This window comes from Leptosomus discolor, chromosome 1 (assembly GCF_034619465.1).
Source record: "Leptosomus discolor isolate bLepDis1 chromosome 1, bLepDis1.hap2, whole genome shotgun sequence".
In the NCBI taxonomy this organism is placed as follows: Eukaryota; Metazoa; Chordata; class Aves; order Leptosomiformes; family Leptosomidae; genus Leptosomus; species Leptosomus discolor.
Genome location: NC_141391.1, coordinates 102,976,525 through 102,992,245, shown reverse-complemented (window position 1 = coordinate 102,992,245; position 15,721 = coordinate 102,976,525). Strand labels below are relative to the sequence as shown.

At 40.6% G+C, this 15,721-nt stretch overlaps 1 protein-coding gene across 3 annotated transcripts; it reads left to right on the top strand.

The window, feature by feature from the left end:
* The first annotated feature begins 687 nt into the window (after positions 1-687).
* On the top strand, positions 688-15,263 carry IFNAR2 (interferon alpha and beta receptor subunit 2). 3 transcript variants are annotated; one of them, XR_015184022.1, is made up of 10 exons: positions 688-900; positions 2,440-2,536; positions 6,862-6,903; positions 7,203-7,329; positions 7,468-7,631; positions 9,251-9,423; positions 10,850-11,018; positions 11,466-11,584; positions 13,229-14,206; positions 14,309-15,263. XR_015184022.1 is itself a non-coding variant. In XM_009950629.2 (9 exons), exons 2-9 carry the CDS (start codon positions 2,494-2,496, stop codon positions 13,913-13,915), a joined length of 1,524 nt encoding a protein of 507 aa, XP_009948931.1. In that variant the 5' UTR covers positions 688-900; positions 2,440-2,493; the 3' UTR covers positions 13,916-15,263. The 3 variants fall into 3 exon arrangements, 2 of the variants coding, with proteins under 2 accessions (XP_009948931.1, XP_086333892.1); XM_009950629.2 differs by having other exon boundaries at positions 13,229-15,263; XM_086477766.1 differs by lacking the exon at positions 6,862-6,903 and having other exon boundaries at positions 13,229-15,263.
* Positions 15,264-15,721: the final 458 nt, after the last annotated feature.

The window sequence follows — 15,721 nt, the reverse complement described above, 5'->3', positions numbered from 1 at the left end:
TTGGGTTATTGACGTTAAATGATTTCCATAGCCTTAGAAGCAACTTATCCAGAGTTCCTAGCGAAGCCAGGAATGGAGGGTGGGTGTAACGTTATAACCCGCAGCGCAATTCCCTAGTTCCCGTGGTTTCAGTAGTAAAGTTGATCCGTATGTTATGTTACTTGTGGTTTTAGAACATTCTTCTGCTGACTTCTCTGCCTGAAACATCTCCTGTGGTGTCTGTCTGTCTCTCGTATCTCAATAAGTAGATTTCTATAAATAAATATACCATCTGCTTGTTTCAAAGAATAGGGTGTGTTTTCTGCTTTACTGATGTGGTGCTTTTCTGAAATACAACCCAATGACTTTCAAAACTTTGAAGCCTGCTTTTCTTTCTCATTGGAAGCAAATACAAAACAGCCTAGCCTGAACTCCAGTTACAAATGAGATGCTACTGAAGAGGATGTGGAAGTGGGAAGCTGAGTTTTGATAGCTGGGGGCTTCAGGCAGCTCCCAAGGGAGTTACTGTGAGCCCAGGGTGATGAGGTGGGTGGGATATGGACTCACTAGTATTTCCATCATTTCTCTCCAGGGATTGAAGCTCTGAAGAGGAAGAGTAACAAAAGCTAACGAGAGTTCTGGCAGAAATGGCTTTCTCCTGGAATTTACCCTGAAATTTTGCTGCCATTGATAGATCTGCAGAGGACATCCAGTTTTAGACAACTATGCAAACTCTGAGATAAACCTGTTTTGTCATATTTTTCTTACGTATGCTAAGGTGCTAAACACACAACTTAACTTTGGATATGCATCATGTAAGATACATGCATTGTTCAGCATACAGAGCCATATACGAGTCACTTCAGATTCCAAGAGTGGGATAGCTGTTGTTCATGACAGCATGTACAGCAAGGATCAAAGGTATGCAAACACACCTATTGCATAATGCTATATATGGAGTGCTGTGAACATGTTTTGTGATTAACTGCAAGGATTGAGACATAAAGGAAATATTTTGCTAAGTGAATTCAGAATCCTCAGACTTTTCCCCTCAAGAGAAACTTTTGAACAGCGTGAAAAATCAGATCCCGCAGGTGTAACTGTTATTTAAAGTGGCTGTGAAAGTAACTTTGTTTGGCATTAGGTTTCTGTGTGACTTCGGAACAAAACTGGTAACCTTGTTGAAGTAGAAAGATTTTTTTTTTTTTTTCCTGCTTGTTTAATCTGTAAGCTTGATCTGAATAAGAAAGTCAAATTATTTTATCTTCTGTCACATTCACTAGTGCCAAAACTAAATGGACTTGATAGATATGTGGCTTAATTGCTTTCTAGTTTGCTGATAGCAGTGGTAAACGTAAAGATTTTGTAACTAGTAAATCTTCTTATCCATCAGTTTTAATTTTGTTTGAAAAGAGGAAGACTGGTATTTGATACCTCCTAAATATTCCTCGTGCTTGAATGAGTTAATAAAATGAACCAAACTGAAATGAAAACATTCTTTTTGTCCATGGAATTATGATTGTCAGTTGCACAGATACAGGTTTTCAACACTTACCCAGTGGCTTCCCATAGTTACGCTAAAACTTTGAGCGGAGGAAGATTGACGTCTCAGATAAGGGATTTTTAATTCATCTGGTTTTAACATACTGTGTTAAGTTTGACCATAGTATGCTTTGTCACGATTTTAAATTTTAAGCTGTTTTTGTTTTGCAGAAAAAATAATTCAGGTTGTGTTTAAAAATGCTTTTAAATTAAAACCCAATTTATTTGTATTAAACCTGAGGAGACAATTCTATGGAACTAGTTATACCCTTGCCCAGCCGTCTGTAGATTCACAGTTGTTCCTCAGTACTTTGCCTGTAATTCAAAACCAGATCCTGTGAATATTAGTGCTATGAGGGTAATACATAGAGTAAAACAATAACATCGAGGAGAGGGAATATATTAATAGATCTTATGTATTAAAAATTATACCATAAATTTCCTAACTGCCTTATAATTAGTAATTTTATTTAAAAAAATTTTTAACCTCCCTCTTGACCTACCTGCTTTCTGGAAACATTTTTTACAACAGTAATGAGTTCTTGTAAGATTTCAAATAAAGCCAAACAATGTTTATTTTCCCTATATTTAATAAGTTGGAGTGAGTGGCATAGAATTTTCAGATGCTATCTTCATGCAAAATTAATACAAATAATAATACAATGCTTTCCATATTTGAAACAGTAAGAGCTCTTTCCATGTGAAAAAAGGAGAATGCTATTGTCATGAAATTGCCTGTTTAAGCTGAGGAACCTTGTCCCCTCCCCACCCCCCCTTAGCAGTAACGATTTTGGTACCACTGCCTCCCCCCGAACATTGAAGAGGTTAAAATAATTCTTTGTATGTAGACCTCGTTTTGCTTGCAAGTAACTTAGTAAGATGATTTGCTGAATGTGATTGTTTTGAATGTATTTGCAGGTAAAGAAGCAAAATGTTTATTTTACGGTCAGTAGGTTATATTTCTTAATCACTATGGAAACACTGATGGATGGACCAATGCATTTTTATCAACTTGGTAAGTAGCCTGTACCTTTGTATTATAAGAGGAGTAGTACTGCTAATTTTTCACTAATGATCTTTCTGAGTTACTGAAGTGAGATTCCATCATCTTATTATACAGCTTTCCATAGAATAATTCACAGAATCAAGAATCTAGTCTATTATCATCCGTTCTATACATAAACCATGCTTTTCCCTATAAGAAAGAAATGCTTTTAAACAGCATACTGTATTCTGCCTCTCTAAATGACCAGCAAACTCTTAGTCAGATGTGTTGTTTTTCATTTCTTATTCTAATTTTTTCAGGACTCGTTAGTTTCTGGATTCACAGGCACAACAAACACAGTTTGTTGGCTGAGCTGTAGTTGTAGTGAGAAACTGTTTTGATAGGATCATTTAATTCTGGAAAAAGGATAAGATGGTGAAGAAGATTCCCCATTCAGTTTACAGACCATCTTTATTTCTCTGGTGTTAATTTTCCCAGTTATTTGGTGTAAGTTTTTTTTTTTCTTGTCTGTGTCCCTTTTGTAAGAGTGTAACCAACAAAATTTTTCAACTCTCCAGCTATCTTTGCAAAACATGTATGTTGAAACAGAGTTCTGAGGCAGTTTGAACTCTAGATGAACGGAATTTGATTTTGATAGGGGAGAGGCATTTAAAAATAACAAATATGGACAGAATAGAAAAACATTTATGTTAACAGGAAAGACATCAGCAGAACAGCTGACGCAGGTGAGGTGTCTGACACAGGAAACAATGGCAAAAGAGCGTTTGCGTCTCCTAATCCGAAGGGCTTGCTCCAAGGAAGCATGTCATTGCTAGAGTCTGTGCGCTGGCGACACTATCTTCTCTATAATAGGAATAGCCTTAAGGTGCTAAGGGCTCTCAGCCTGTGAGAGGATTCCTGCCACAAATTATTACAAATCTAAGTTTGGGTTCAGGTACAGAGTAGTAGCTTTTAAAGTATTGCTTTGTTATTCATACCCACTGGATGTTTTTTCCAGGTAGGTGATCTGTTACTATATGACAAGAAACCAATTGGTCTACTTTTAACTGCACTTGTCTAAGGGGATGTTTGTTACTCAGTAGTAACACAGAAGAACAAGTGCAAAAGGAAGATGTACAAGAGGGAGGATGTCTGTGGTTTGAATGGCAAAATGAAGCTTGAGAGAGATGAGTTTTCAGTCTTGTGGAAATAAAAATTTGCTGCATGTGCAACTCAAGTGAGCTGCTTAATCTTTTTGCATCTGATTTCGGAAGGGATACTGGGAGCATAGTTTAATATTTGTGAGACAGATGTCCAAAGAGCCAGATTTACAAGAGATACTTGTCTAAGCATCCATCCCAAAGGATTTCAACAATCTTAGGTGCCCAAGTGTATTTGTGTGAGCCTTCTGATAATTAAAGAGAAATTTTTAAGTCACATCTCTGCAGCCATAAAGATTCTGTGCAGATAGCTCTTTAATTGAGTAGGAATTTTTCCTTTCCTCTTCTAGTACTCTCCAAAAGTAGGCAAGGATCATAAAATAACTGTATTTAATCCATTAGGAAATTCTCCCAGTGTGTCTGGGACAGGACAGTTCCCACTGACCCACTACTATTCTGAATCCCCTCTGCTTTACCAGGAATATGTATTCTGGTACCATGTTTCACATAGTTGGGGGTCAAATCAGATGACATTCGGAGGTCCTTTCTAACCTCAACTATTCTGTGATAGTCCTGTCCTATCCATTATTTGTAGATCTTCATAAAGATTGTTTTAATTTTTTGAGGTATGTCTCAGATTTCTTTTCACTGCCATTCTTACTGTGGTGCATCTTGTTGACATGTCAAGGAGATCTGTTATAGTATTGTCAGAGTGTGGTACCTGAGAACCTGAGTTGTGGACCACAGTGCTACTGTGTTAGTTGCTGTACAAATGCAAAGTCAGAGACATTCCTCATGCTACGGAAGTTACCATTCTGAGTGAGATGAGGAGAATAAAAGAGTGTGTTAAGGTAGTGTTGATCAGCACAGTTCAACAGAAGTAGCAGACCAGTGGTGTTTGGGGTATTGTTGTATTTTTGGGTAGAAGGTTTAGGTGTCAAGACAAACGAGAGGTCATGGAGAAGAGTTTTAGGGAAAATAATGATGTAATTTTGCAGATACTTCCATGGAGTTTGTCTAAAGGATGAGAAAAAATATGCATGTCTGGAATTAAACTAGAAACTTCTTTGGCCAACTGAGTATGGGAGACAGCATCTGATCGGTAGGAGGATAGGCCACAAAATGTATTTAAAATGAGGACAGGATGCTTGTATTTGCACTCAGAAAGCAGAAGGGAGCTAAACGATCTTGAGGAAAAAAAATAGAAGGGTCAGAACAGTAATTTCAAGAGTGTCTTGAAGCACCATGCTGAAGAGATATGAGTGATGCAAGACTGGGTTAGTCAGGGAAAAGAATTCTGGATACAGTGAGAATCTGGATGAACAAACAGTCTTGTATGGAGGTTATACAAGAACATGTGGGGACCTCTGGAATGTCAGGAAGTGCAAGAAGGCTGGGTTAGAGAGATTGCTTGGACAGTAGGCCTGGCTGACAGGCACAATGTGGCCTTAATCGCGCCCTGTGACAGCAGAAGTGTTGCAGCATCTGTTGGTGTTTTTTTGTTTTCTTTTGCAGGCAGAGAATAGCCTGCTGTAGAGTTAAACTCCCCCAGGGAAGTGTTACAGAAACAGGACACAAAATAGAGAGAGAGTTACGAAACAGAGCCTGAAATAGGGAATTACAGGAGTTAGCTGACTGAAGACAGTGAGTAATATACCAAAGTTGTTGAACTACAGCCTTGAGGACTCCCCACATCATCGTGGGTTTGTGTCTGGTGGGGTTTTGGTAGCGGAGGAGGGACTACAGGGGTGGCTCCTGTAAGAGGCTTCCCGAAGCTCCTGCGGCTCTAAGTCGGACTCACCTCTGGCCCAGGCCAAGCCAGTCAGCACCTCTGCGATAACATACTTAGGAGGAGAAAAACCTGTTGGACGAGTCTTTGTTTGGGAGTGGAAGAGAAGAGTGGGATGTGAGAGAAAATCCTACGTGGACACCAAGGTCAGTGAAGAAGGAGGAGGAGGAGGTGCGCCGGAGCAGAGATTCCCCTGCAGCCTATGGTGAGACCATAGACTGACCCCCTGCAGCCCGTGGAGGTTAACAGCGGAGCAGATGCCCACCCACAGCCCATGGAGGACCCCATGCTAGAGCAGGTGACTGCACCCAAAGGAGGCTGTGACTTGGAGGGAAGCCCACGCTGGAGCAGTCTGTTCCTGAAGGACTGCACCTTGCGGAAGGGACCCGCGCTGGAGCAGTTCGTGAAGAGCTGCAGCCCGTGGGAAGGACTCACGTTGGAGAAGTCATGGAGGACTGTCTCCCGTGGGAGGAACCCCACGTTGGAGCAGGGGAAGACTACCCCTGAGGAGGAAGGAGCAGCAGAAACAATGTTAGCTGCGCCTTGTGCTGCTGTGGGGGATGACGTAGAGAAATCAGGAGCAGAGCTGAGCCCAGGAAGAAGGGAGGGGGAGGTGGGGAAGGTGTTTTTAAGGTGCGATTGGTTTTTTCTCATTGTCCTACTGTGATTTGATAGTGTTTAAATTAAATTGATTTTTTTTTTTCCCCCAAGTCAAGTCTGTCTTTTGCTTGTGACCATAATTGGTGAGTGAGCCCTCCCTGTCCTTGTCTCCACCCTCAAGCCTTTTGCTGTATTTTTCTCCTCCCCATCCCAACTCGGGAGGGGGGGGTGGGGGGGTAGGAGTGAGTGAGCAAGCGAGTGCATGGTGTTTAGCTGCCGTCTGGGTGGGCTTAAACCGTGACACCTGTTTAGCAAAGAAGGACATCTGTGAAGATGATTCAGTAATGTTCTTCAAGCACTCGTAGTATCTTTTCCCAGAGCAGTTTTAAAATTCTTGTCATGACTTAAAATGATCTTTAACAGACAGAGTGAGCTACCTGAAATATAGCCAGAATCCTCTAAGACAATATTTGATAAGACTGTCTTAAGTATGTTTATTCACACTGAGTCTTGAACCTTGTCTGGCAGGGATCAGCATAAGCCTGAACCACAGCGTAGTTATCAAAGAACTAGCTCTTAAGAGCCTCAAATTAATGACAGAGGTTAGAAGGGGACATCCCATACTCCAGGGAAGGAGGGAAGAGTAGAGGAAAATAGTAGGAAGATGATGTGAAAGAAAGAAAAAGCTCCACTGAGGGAATACTGAGTATCGTCCCTAATTGTTGCAGATTAATATTGGCAATAGTAAGCTAATAATCAGATGTTGTAGACCTGCAAATGCATTAATACATAGTGTCATTTTCCAGTGTGCATCGGCGTTCTGTCTGCAGCTTGTTGCGGCTTGCCTGGTAAGAGTTTTTATTGTCTTTCAAATGCTTTTCCTAACACAGTTCAAAAACCTTGCATACTCTCTAAGTGTCATTTTTAAACTTCATGCTTTGTGAATTAAAAATAGAAATATGATCCAGGAGGACAGTCCTTTGCATCGTTGTGTCTGTTGTGCTGAACTCTGTTCTATGGTTGCTTTATTGGGGGGCAAATATTGGGCTGTTCTAAGTGGATTTATTTACTAGAATTGTTGCAATCTCACGTTTGTTTGCCATTCATATTGGTGGGTTGTTTGTTTTGGGTTTTTTTTGCTTTCTAGAAAGATTTCTGGGAGGGCCACCTCGCAACCTACAAATGGAATCTTACAATTTTCAGCACATTTTGTCCTGGCAGGCAAGCGATCCAACTGTGCCAACATACTATCGTGTGCTGTACACTGACCACAGGCAAGTGGTTTTCTTGTTTGTTTGTAACTGTTTTTCCACTCAGAAATGCTTTCCCTCTCCACCCCTGCAATGCTTTCTTGTATCAGAGAATCCAGATAGATTGTTTTGATCTTTTTTTTAATTTGTTTTGATTTACAGGAACTGGAAGACTGCTGAGCAATGTTCAGATATTACACGACTCTCCTGTAATCTGACAGATGATTTTAAGGACATTTCAACAGAGTATTCTGCATTGGTTCAGAGCTTCATAGGAACTGAAGTATTGAATTCTTCTATACTTCGTTTTGTGCCCCTTACTGACAGTAAGTTCTCTGTCTGCATTTGCTCATTTTTATTGGTTTTTATTTGTAGCTGATGTGTAAATGGTATTCTGCTAGCCTTACAGTAAGATACTCCAAACTAACTTGGTCAGTAGCTTATTCCTTTATCTAAGAGAACATGAATTTGTATATTATCTATCACCTACCAGTTACAAGACATAGAATATATAGATAGCTTTCTAAAATTAGTGGGTAGTAGTTCTGATAAATGGATGAGGCTCTGGTTTTGAAACAAAATATAAATAGAGGAAATAGTGTCATGTTGAGTATTGGCAAGCACGAAGTAAAAATCTCTAACTTTAAAAACCAACATTGTTCTAATGTCTTCAAGTAGTCAATGTTAAGAGTTAAAGAAATACCATGTCTGCACTAGGTGTAGGGGATTTAGTTGTTTGTTCATCAGCCTGCTGTTTTCCCTTTCCTTGCTCAAAGAAGATGCTTATTAGCTGTGACATCTAATGCCAGAGGTGGCTTCACCCTTTGTTCTGCTTAGTGTTCAGTTCTGAAGTAACAGAGGTGGAGATGGAGGAACAATTGGAGGACTATGGAGTAGAAATAGGTCATGTTACCGCTGACTTGGCACAGAAGTAGCCGCTGCCATGCCTACTTATAGTCTCAGAAATGAGGAAAAATTGGAGGGAATGGGAAGAACAGTCATAAGGATAACTGAAGGAATTTGAGAACATCTGTCTGAGGTGGAGGCCTTCAGTCTTTCAGCAGTTAGTTTAATAAAGAGAAGGTGCTTTGACCACTAGTTAATATGATGGCAGGCTGCTTCAGTCTTTCAAACAAAGCATAGCGGCGTGCCCTGACGGGAAGCTGAAGCTAGATAAATTCTAGCTAGGAACAAGGGGCATGTTTTGAATTGACCACTGGAACGAACTGTCAGGTGCTTTGACTGATTGTCCATCACTGGCAACTTGTAAATTGAAATCAGATGTTTTGCTAGTAGTTCTGTGGTTCAAATGATAAGCAATTGAGTGAAGTTGTGTTTTCCAGGGCACAAGACTTAGATGAACCCTGTAGTCTTTTCTTGTTTTGCAGTGCCCGGATAGGAAAGAGTTAATTTCCCTGCTAGATGTAGTTGATACCTACCTTCAAATACCTATGGTGGAGTCTCAGTCTTGTTGACAGATGGATTTGAGCAAAGACAGAAAGGCTTTGTAGCAGAGAGCCAGGACAACAACCACATTTGACTGTAACCAGACTTAAGCTAATGTTTATTTGTAACATAAAACAAAAGTTGAGAAAGAAGTAAGTGTGCGTTTGATTAGGACATGCTTTCCTGTTTGAGAGCAGATGAAAGGTCACATTTGTTCTAAGTATTAGCCTTTATTTGTATTTTTCTACCCTATTTCAGGAACAGAAGTAGTTAGCAAATGTATATTGCGCTTTTGAATTTTACAGAGGTTGGCAAACCAGTCCCCACCTTGATCAAAATGCACATGCTTCTGGAAAAGACAAAAGTGAAATGCAAACTCTAAATATTCATTATTATTATTAGTCAGCTATATATCCATCACTGAAACAGAATTGGTACTGAATACATAGAGTGTATTTTTTCCATCTTTTTGTTTTCCTCTTTCTTTTTTTTTCAATAGCATTCTTGGGACCACCAGAAGTTAATATCAGTTCCTGTCAAAACTGCATAAATGTCACCATAAAGCTGCCAACCTCTCACTTCAGAGAAAATGAAAAGCTACTGTCTTTAATTGATATATATAGTGAGCTTGATTATGGTGTAACACTGAAAACACTTGATGGTGAGCATAAGGTAAAGAAATTTTTGTTTTATTTGTGCTTTAGGGGAGAAATATAGAAAGGATAAAATGGCTCTGATGGTTAGCAGATTGAAAGAAGCAAATACGTGAACAGAAGATACTTAAAAACAAAGAGACTGGTCAACATAATCTTAGCTTCCTTTTACTGCAGAGTAGCAGACTTAGGAATACAAGTTGTCCTGTATCCTTACTTGAAATAAAGCGCAGGGCACTGGCTCAAGTGAATCTCTGGGAAGACAAGGAAAAGACACTTTAGCAGAAACTACTAGCAGGTGTATGCACAGCTGGTAGGAAAATACGTTCAGAAAGCAGTTCGGTAGTTTTCTGTCAAACTGGAAATATGTATCCAGTTAGTTTCTGAAACAACCTGTGCTGGGTCTTGTACTATTTCTTTTTTTGCTGAAGTAGAGAGGTAGATAGGCATGATTGGAACTTAAAATGATCCTCACAAAGTGGAGAAATAATCTGAAAATAATAGGACATAATTCCATAAGGACCATATTATGTTATGTGAGGCATAACACTTAGGAATAATTGTCTGTGTAATAAGTAGAGTGGTAACAGCTACACAGGCAGCAGTTTTGCCAGAAAGGATGACAGCATTCTATAATATTACAAGCTAAACGTGATTCACGTGTTGCTGATAGATAAAAAAACCCCGTATTTTTATGAACTCTGTACTTGTAAAGCCTACCTACCCTGGACCAGTCTGGGTCAGAAAAGGCATGGATCAGTTGAGCAGGATCCAAAAAGGAACAGTGAGGACTGTGGGGGATGTTGACACATGACCTGTAAGGAAATGCTGGAATAATATGGGACCACTTACTGTAAGCAAGCAAAGCACAGTTAGCGGCCAGAGTCTCTGAGTATGTAAGTATTTACTACAGAAAAGGAGGAAACAAATGATTCAGTCTGACTGTGACCAAAAACAGTGAAGTGAAAACTGGCAGTTTTCCAGACTTTAGGATAAACATCAAGAGAGACATTGATACCTGGGCTGGCAAAGCAGGGGATTAGTTGCCTAACTAAAATATGGACTGCCTGTATTGAAAGTTTTGAACAGCAGATCAGACAGGTACCTTTGGGAATTTAATCTGTCTAGTTCATTCTGCTGTGAGTCACAGAAGAAGGACCACAACTTCCCTGCAATGGATATTTTATATGTAAGTGACCAGCCGACAGAAGGCAATTTATGTTTGATAATATGGTGTTTCACAAACAGGCATAAGGTAGGCATGTTGACATCAGCTAGAACTAGAGCTGAAGCTGTTGTCTAGGTAAACTGCTGAGTTACTTTGTCAGTTTTTGCGGTTTCAGATGTTACTGTATTTTTCTGAAATAGCCATACTGTTTTATCAGTGGCTGGGGATCTCTTTTTAGGCAAGTAGCTAAATTTTAAAACATTGTCTTTCATGGCAGGGACCACGTGAGAAAACCACTGAAGAAATTTTTAGTATCGTCATTGACGAATTGTATCCAAATAGAAATTACTGTGTGTCTGTTATGGTCACTGCATCTCTGAACAAACATTCCATCCCGTCAGCCTGGAAATGTATAGCTGCAGACTCTGTAGCTGTAGCTCAACAAGGTAACTGTGCTGTGGTGCAGGAACGGATTGTCTGACTTGATTACGTGCAAGTGTTTTCTTTTTACATAGGAAGATCTGCAAGTCAGTTAATCCTAAAAATAATAGGAGAGAAAGTACCTTCTGACTGATAAACGTTGTGGGGATTTTTAAGTGAAATATAAAAGCCTATCCACTTCGGGGTTACAAATCTATTGTTAATACCATGAGCCATACAAATCCCCACTAACTGCATGCATAGTTATCAAAGATGGTGTAATTTCTTTTTTAATTCCTGAATCAAATTTGAGATTTGGTCTTGTTTTGACTTTGGACCAGATGACCTCCAGAGGTCCCTTTTAACCAAAATTAGTCTGTGATTCTAAACAGCTGTTCTGAATGTGAAATATGAATTGTAGTCATTGGAAACCTCATTTTTTTGTTTATTTGTTTGGTTTTTTTCACTTACAGATTATCATACAGTTGCAATCACAGGTGCTGTATGTCTTTCACTGATTTTAGCTGGTGCTCTGAAGTGTTTGCATGCAGGAGGTTGTATTCTTCAAAATAAATCACTTCCACATATCTTGGTATGTATTAATTCTCATATGTAACCTTCCTGGTTGGGAGGAAGAGGTTTACCATCTGAAATTTCTAATCCTGTGCATTAGGTACAAGTTATGTAAGCGCATATAATGTTTTAATTTGCAGTTTACCTGTGCCAAAGACAGTCTATAGGCTGCTAAATCGTCTCTGTTCTGTGGAACAAATATTCAGTCTTTTTCAAAACCATTTCTTGCTACTTCTGTGACAAGTTACTAACAGAGATAGAGATGTGATCATCCCACCCTACTCAGCACTTGTCAGGCAGCACCTGCACTATTGTGTCCAGTTCTAGTCCTCACAGCGCAAGAAAGATGCGAACAAGCTGGAGAGGGTCCAGATGAGGGCCACGAAGATGAGCAAAAGGCTGGAGAACCTGCCCTGTAAGGAAAGACTGAAGGGAGTTAGGACTTTTCTGCCTGGAGGAGAGAAGGCTCAGAGGGTACCTCGTTACAGTATTTCCGTACTTAAAAAGTAGCTACAAACAGGACAGAAGCTCTCAAGACAAGGGGCAGTGGGTACAAGTTGCACCATGGGAGGTTTCGTCTTTTTTTGCAGTGGGAACTATCAATCACTGGAACGACCTCCCCAAGGATACAGTAGAGTCCCCATCACTGGAGGTTTTCAATACGTGACTGGACAGGAAGCTAGATAATCTCATCCAGGCTTCCTCTCCCACAAGAGGTTGGACCAGATGGTCTTTCGAAGTTTCTTCCAGCCTGGGCTGTTCTATGATTCTGTGGAGTTAGAGGGAGCAAGCAGTAGTGAAGGGGAGACCTCCCCTGCCAAAGTAGCTTTAAATGAACTCTCTACGGTACACAAAAGCAGGTTAGGTCCTGCAGCAGAGCACCTAGCGTAGGACAATTAACCCCTTGCCCTTTGAAAATTACCTTATATGTAAATCCTTCCTGCAGCAGACAAATTTATTCTGCTATCTGAGTCAGGGCCATAACTCCAAATCAAAAAACCTGCTCCAGTTCTTCGGTGAAGTGCGTAAGGAGAAGTCCTGTTCCGCACCAGGAAGGATGCTATGAAAACATTCAGGAGCTGCATGTGTCCGTTGCTCCTTAGCAAAGCAGTTTCTGGCACATTTTGCCTCTGTTATTTCACCCTGCAGCATTGTGCACCTGTCGTAAGAACAGAACCAATTCCCTCTATAATATTTTTCCATTCATTACACCAAAAATCAGAGCATTCCCTGAAGACTGGAGGATAGTTTAGCCAGGTCCCTGGTTGCTGGAGTTTAAAGGCCTTTTGAGAGATTCTAGAACCGAAAGCTAATAGAGAGTTGCAAGACTCACCTCAGGTTTAAGATGCATTTCTAAAATGAGCTTTTAGTCTAAGAAAGTTGCCTCATAGGTTAGAATTAAAACATTTTGTACCTGGCACTGCTTGGCACTAGTGTCGTTTCTTTGAGCCTGTCCAGTGCTGTGTGCCTTGATTTGTAGTGAAGGCTGTCCTGTTTACAGGCATGGAGAAGAGGGAACAGTCCTAGATGCCCAGAACTCTGCAGAAAAGGCCAAAAATGTGACACCAAATAAATAATTTGTTGGACAACTTCGTGACTGGGGTTATATTTTTCTGTGCATGTGTGCAAATTTGGCTGGTTTTTAATTCACTTTCTCTTTCAGTTATTCATCAGGACGTTATCCTACTCACCTTGGAGGCTTGAATCTGAAGAAATAGCCTCTGTAGAGATCATTTACAAAGAGGTTAGAAAAAAGGCAAATGAATCCAGTGGTGGTGTCAGTGATGAAGATGACAGCGATGACAGTGACAGCGATGCCATAAGTAATCATGACTATACAAGGCGTGATATCATAAGTAGAGTACCTCATTCCTCTGATGCTTCGAATGTATTTGTGCAGTACTCTACAAACAGTACGTGTGACGACAGCAGCAGCCAGGCAAGTGAAAATCCAGACACTGACCCAGAAGATTTTGAAGAGCGTGAGGTGGACATAGAAGACGACAAAGACACAAGTAGCGGATTACTTAATCCTTTCTCTGAGGTAGATTGTGGCTATTCTTCTAGGCGAAGGAACAGTACTTGCTTTACCATTAACTTAAAAACTGTGCTGCTGGGAACCTCTGAAGAGAACATGAATAGTTCTGAAGCTCTTCTTTCTTCCCAAGAAGACGTGGTTGACTGGCAATGCTCTCGTGCTTTTGAAGGAAAACTCCTGGATGACACAGAAAGTGTGCAGAAGCCACGCTGTCATAATGGCTCCTGTGAATGGGAAAATTCCTCTCATTCTTCTGATGAAAGTGACTCAGGTTCAGATATGGACCAAAATACTGAATACATAAGAAGATGAATAAATGAGAACCACTAATATTTTATAACGCATCAATCAGTATTGTCCAACTTTTATTTCTGGACTCAACATATACAGAACTTGTCTTTTTCTTTTTTTTAACATTCTGTGAGTATATGCCTGAATGCTGAAAATATGTCACACTCATTTTTAACAAATATTTCTCTGATCTCTCCAGGTTTGGTTCAGGTTGGATTATACACAGCGAAACAAAAATGACTGTTCAGATACAGCAGGAAAAGTAGCTATTTCATTTTGCAGTTTGAATTATTATTCTGTAACAGCTAAAAGGTAATATTTTCTGTTACTCAAACGAGAACTTAGTTTGTAGTACAGGAAGTTGTGAGTGCCTGGTCTCTCAACCAAACCACTTTTTAATATTTTCTTTTTTAGCTCTGTTGATGGATTATTCTGAAACCTGTTTTGCTGAATGGATTGCTGTATTCAAGTCAGTGAACTGATTTCTACAATTGTGCAGAGAAAGCTGATCAAGTGAAATAGTGGGGGCAGAGATAAGAATACTTCTCCTTACTGTGAATCAAGGCATTAAACACACCTTTTTATAGTTTTTATATAATTTTGTGCAATTATTGAATACTAGACTTTTTAAAAATCTTTTTTATGACATTAAAAGTTACTGCATTGTACAGTTATACTTTAACTTTGTGCTTCATAAAAAGAAAATTTCTCATGTCCCTGTGAATTTTTACGGTGGCTCCTACATACCTTTGGAAAGCCACATGAGTTAGCCTGCTAAGAATTTACTCCTTAGGGGAAGGCTTTTAGGTATTACATAGCTGAAAAAAACCCAACTTTATTCACGCTGTGTAACCTGCTAAGGTACTACTTTTCTGCCCGCAAGCAGTTTCTGGCTGCCGTGAGCGGCAGTCATTCTTTTGGCCAGGATAGCTGAGAGTCATTTCTAAGGTGCTGGAATATATTCTGCTGCTGCACGACTGTTAAGAACTGAGTAGGTGTAAGTACCGGACAGCTTGGATCGTAACAAGCCAATTATTTGTAGGTTTACGCATCTGTAGAATTAGTGGATGAAAATTCCACTCCCCCTGACACTGTTACCCTGTGTGTGCCGTGTCGTTGGTGCGCACCTCTCCACAGCGATAGAAGCCAGGGGAGTTGCTTGCACGTAAGCAAAGGCAGGGGGACTGAGCCCATCCCAGGGAAGGCCAAATGTGCCTTGTAGCCTCATTTAATAAGAAGAGGTGACAACTGAGCCAGAAACAAATGTGTTAAAGCCACACAAAGAACAGGTATTTTCAGCTGGCAACAGTAATGGCTTGAGAAAGAATCGTTTTTCACTTTGTGAATAATAAAACTGCTCCCCCCTTCCCCTGAGTGGTTGCTGGTTTTCATCAGCGATGCTGAATGTTCTGGTAGAAGTAATGGTGTTGGCACCTTTGGTGTAGCCCAGATCCTGAATTTAGAAGATGAGCCTTTCCTCGGGTCATGTTCCTGTTGCCTGCAGTGGGAATTTTGCTCAGGATCAGGTTTGACACTATGCATCGTCTGGTGTCTGTTTATGGGTTACTTATTTAGGCACTTCAGGCTGACCTACCACCTCCTGGCTTCCCCGCTGAAGATGCTCTTTAGGGATGACGACGAGTACCCGAGCAGCCAGGCACCGCTAAGTGTATTTTAAAGCGCAGCACCCAGGAACAGCTTTCCAAACCAGTGGGTGCTGGTGGACTTTGCCTGGGAGCGGGAAGCCAGCCGCGGCGAACGGAGGAGGCTTTCGAAAAGTCGGGGTGTGGTGGCCGCACACCGCCCCGCCCCGCCGCGGGAAGGCGG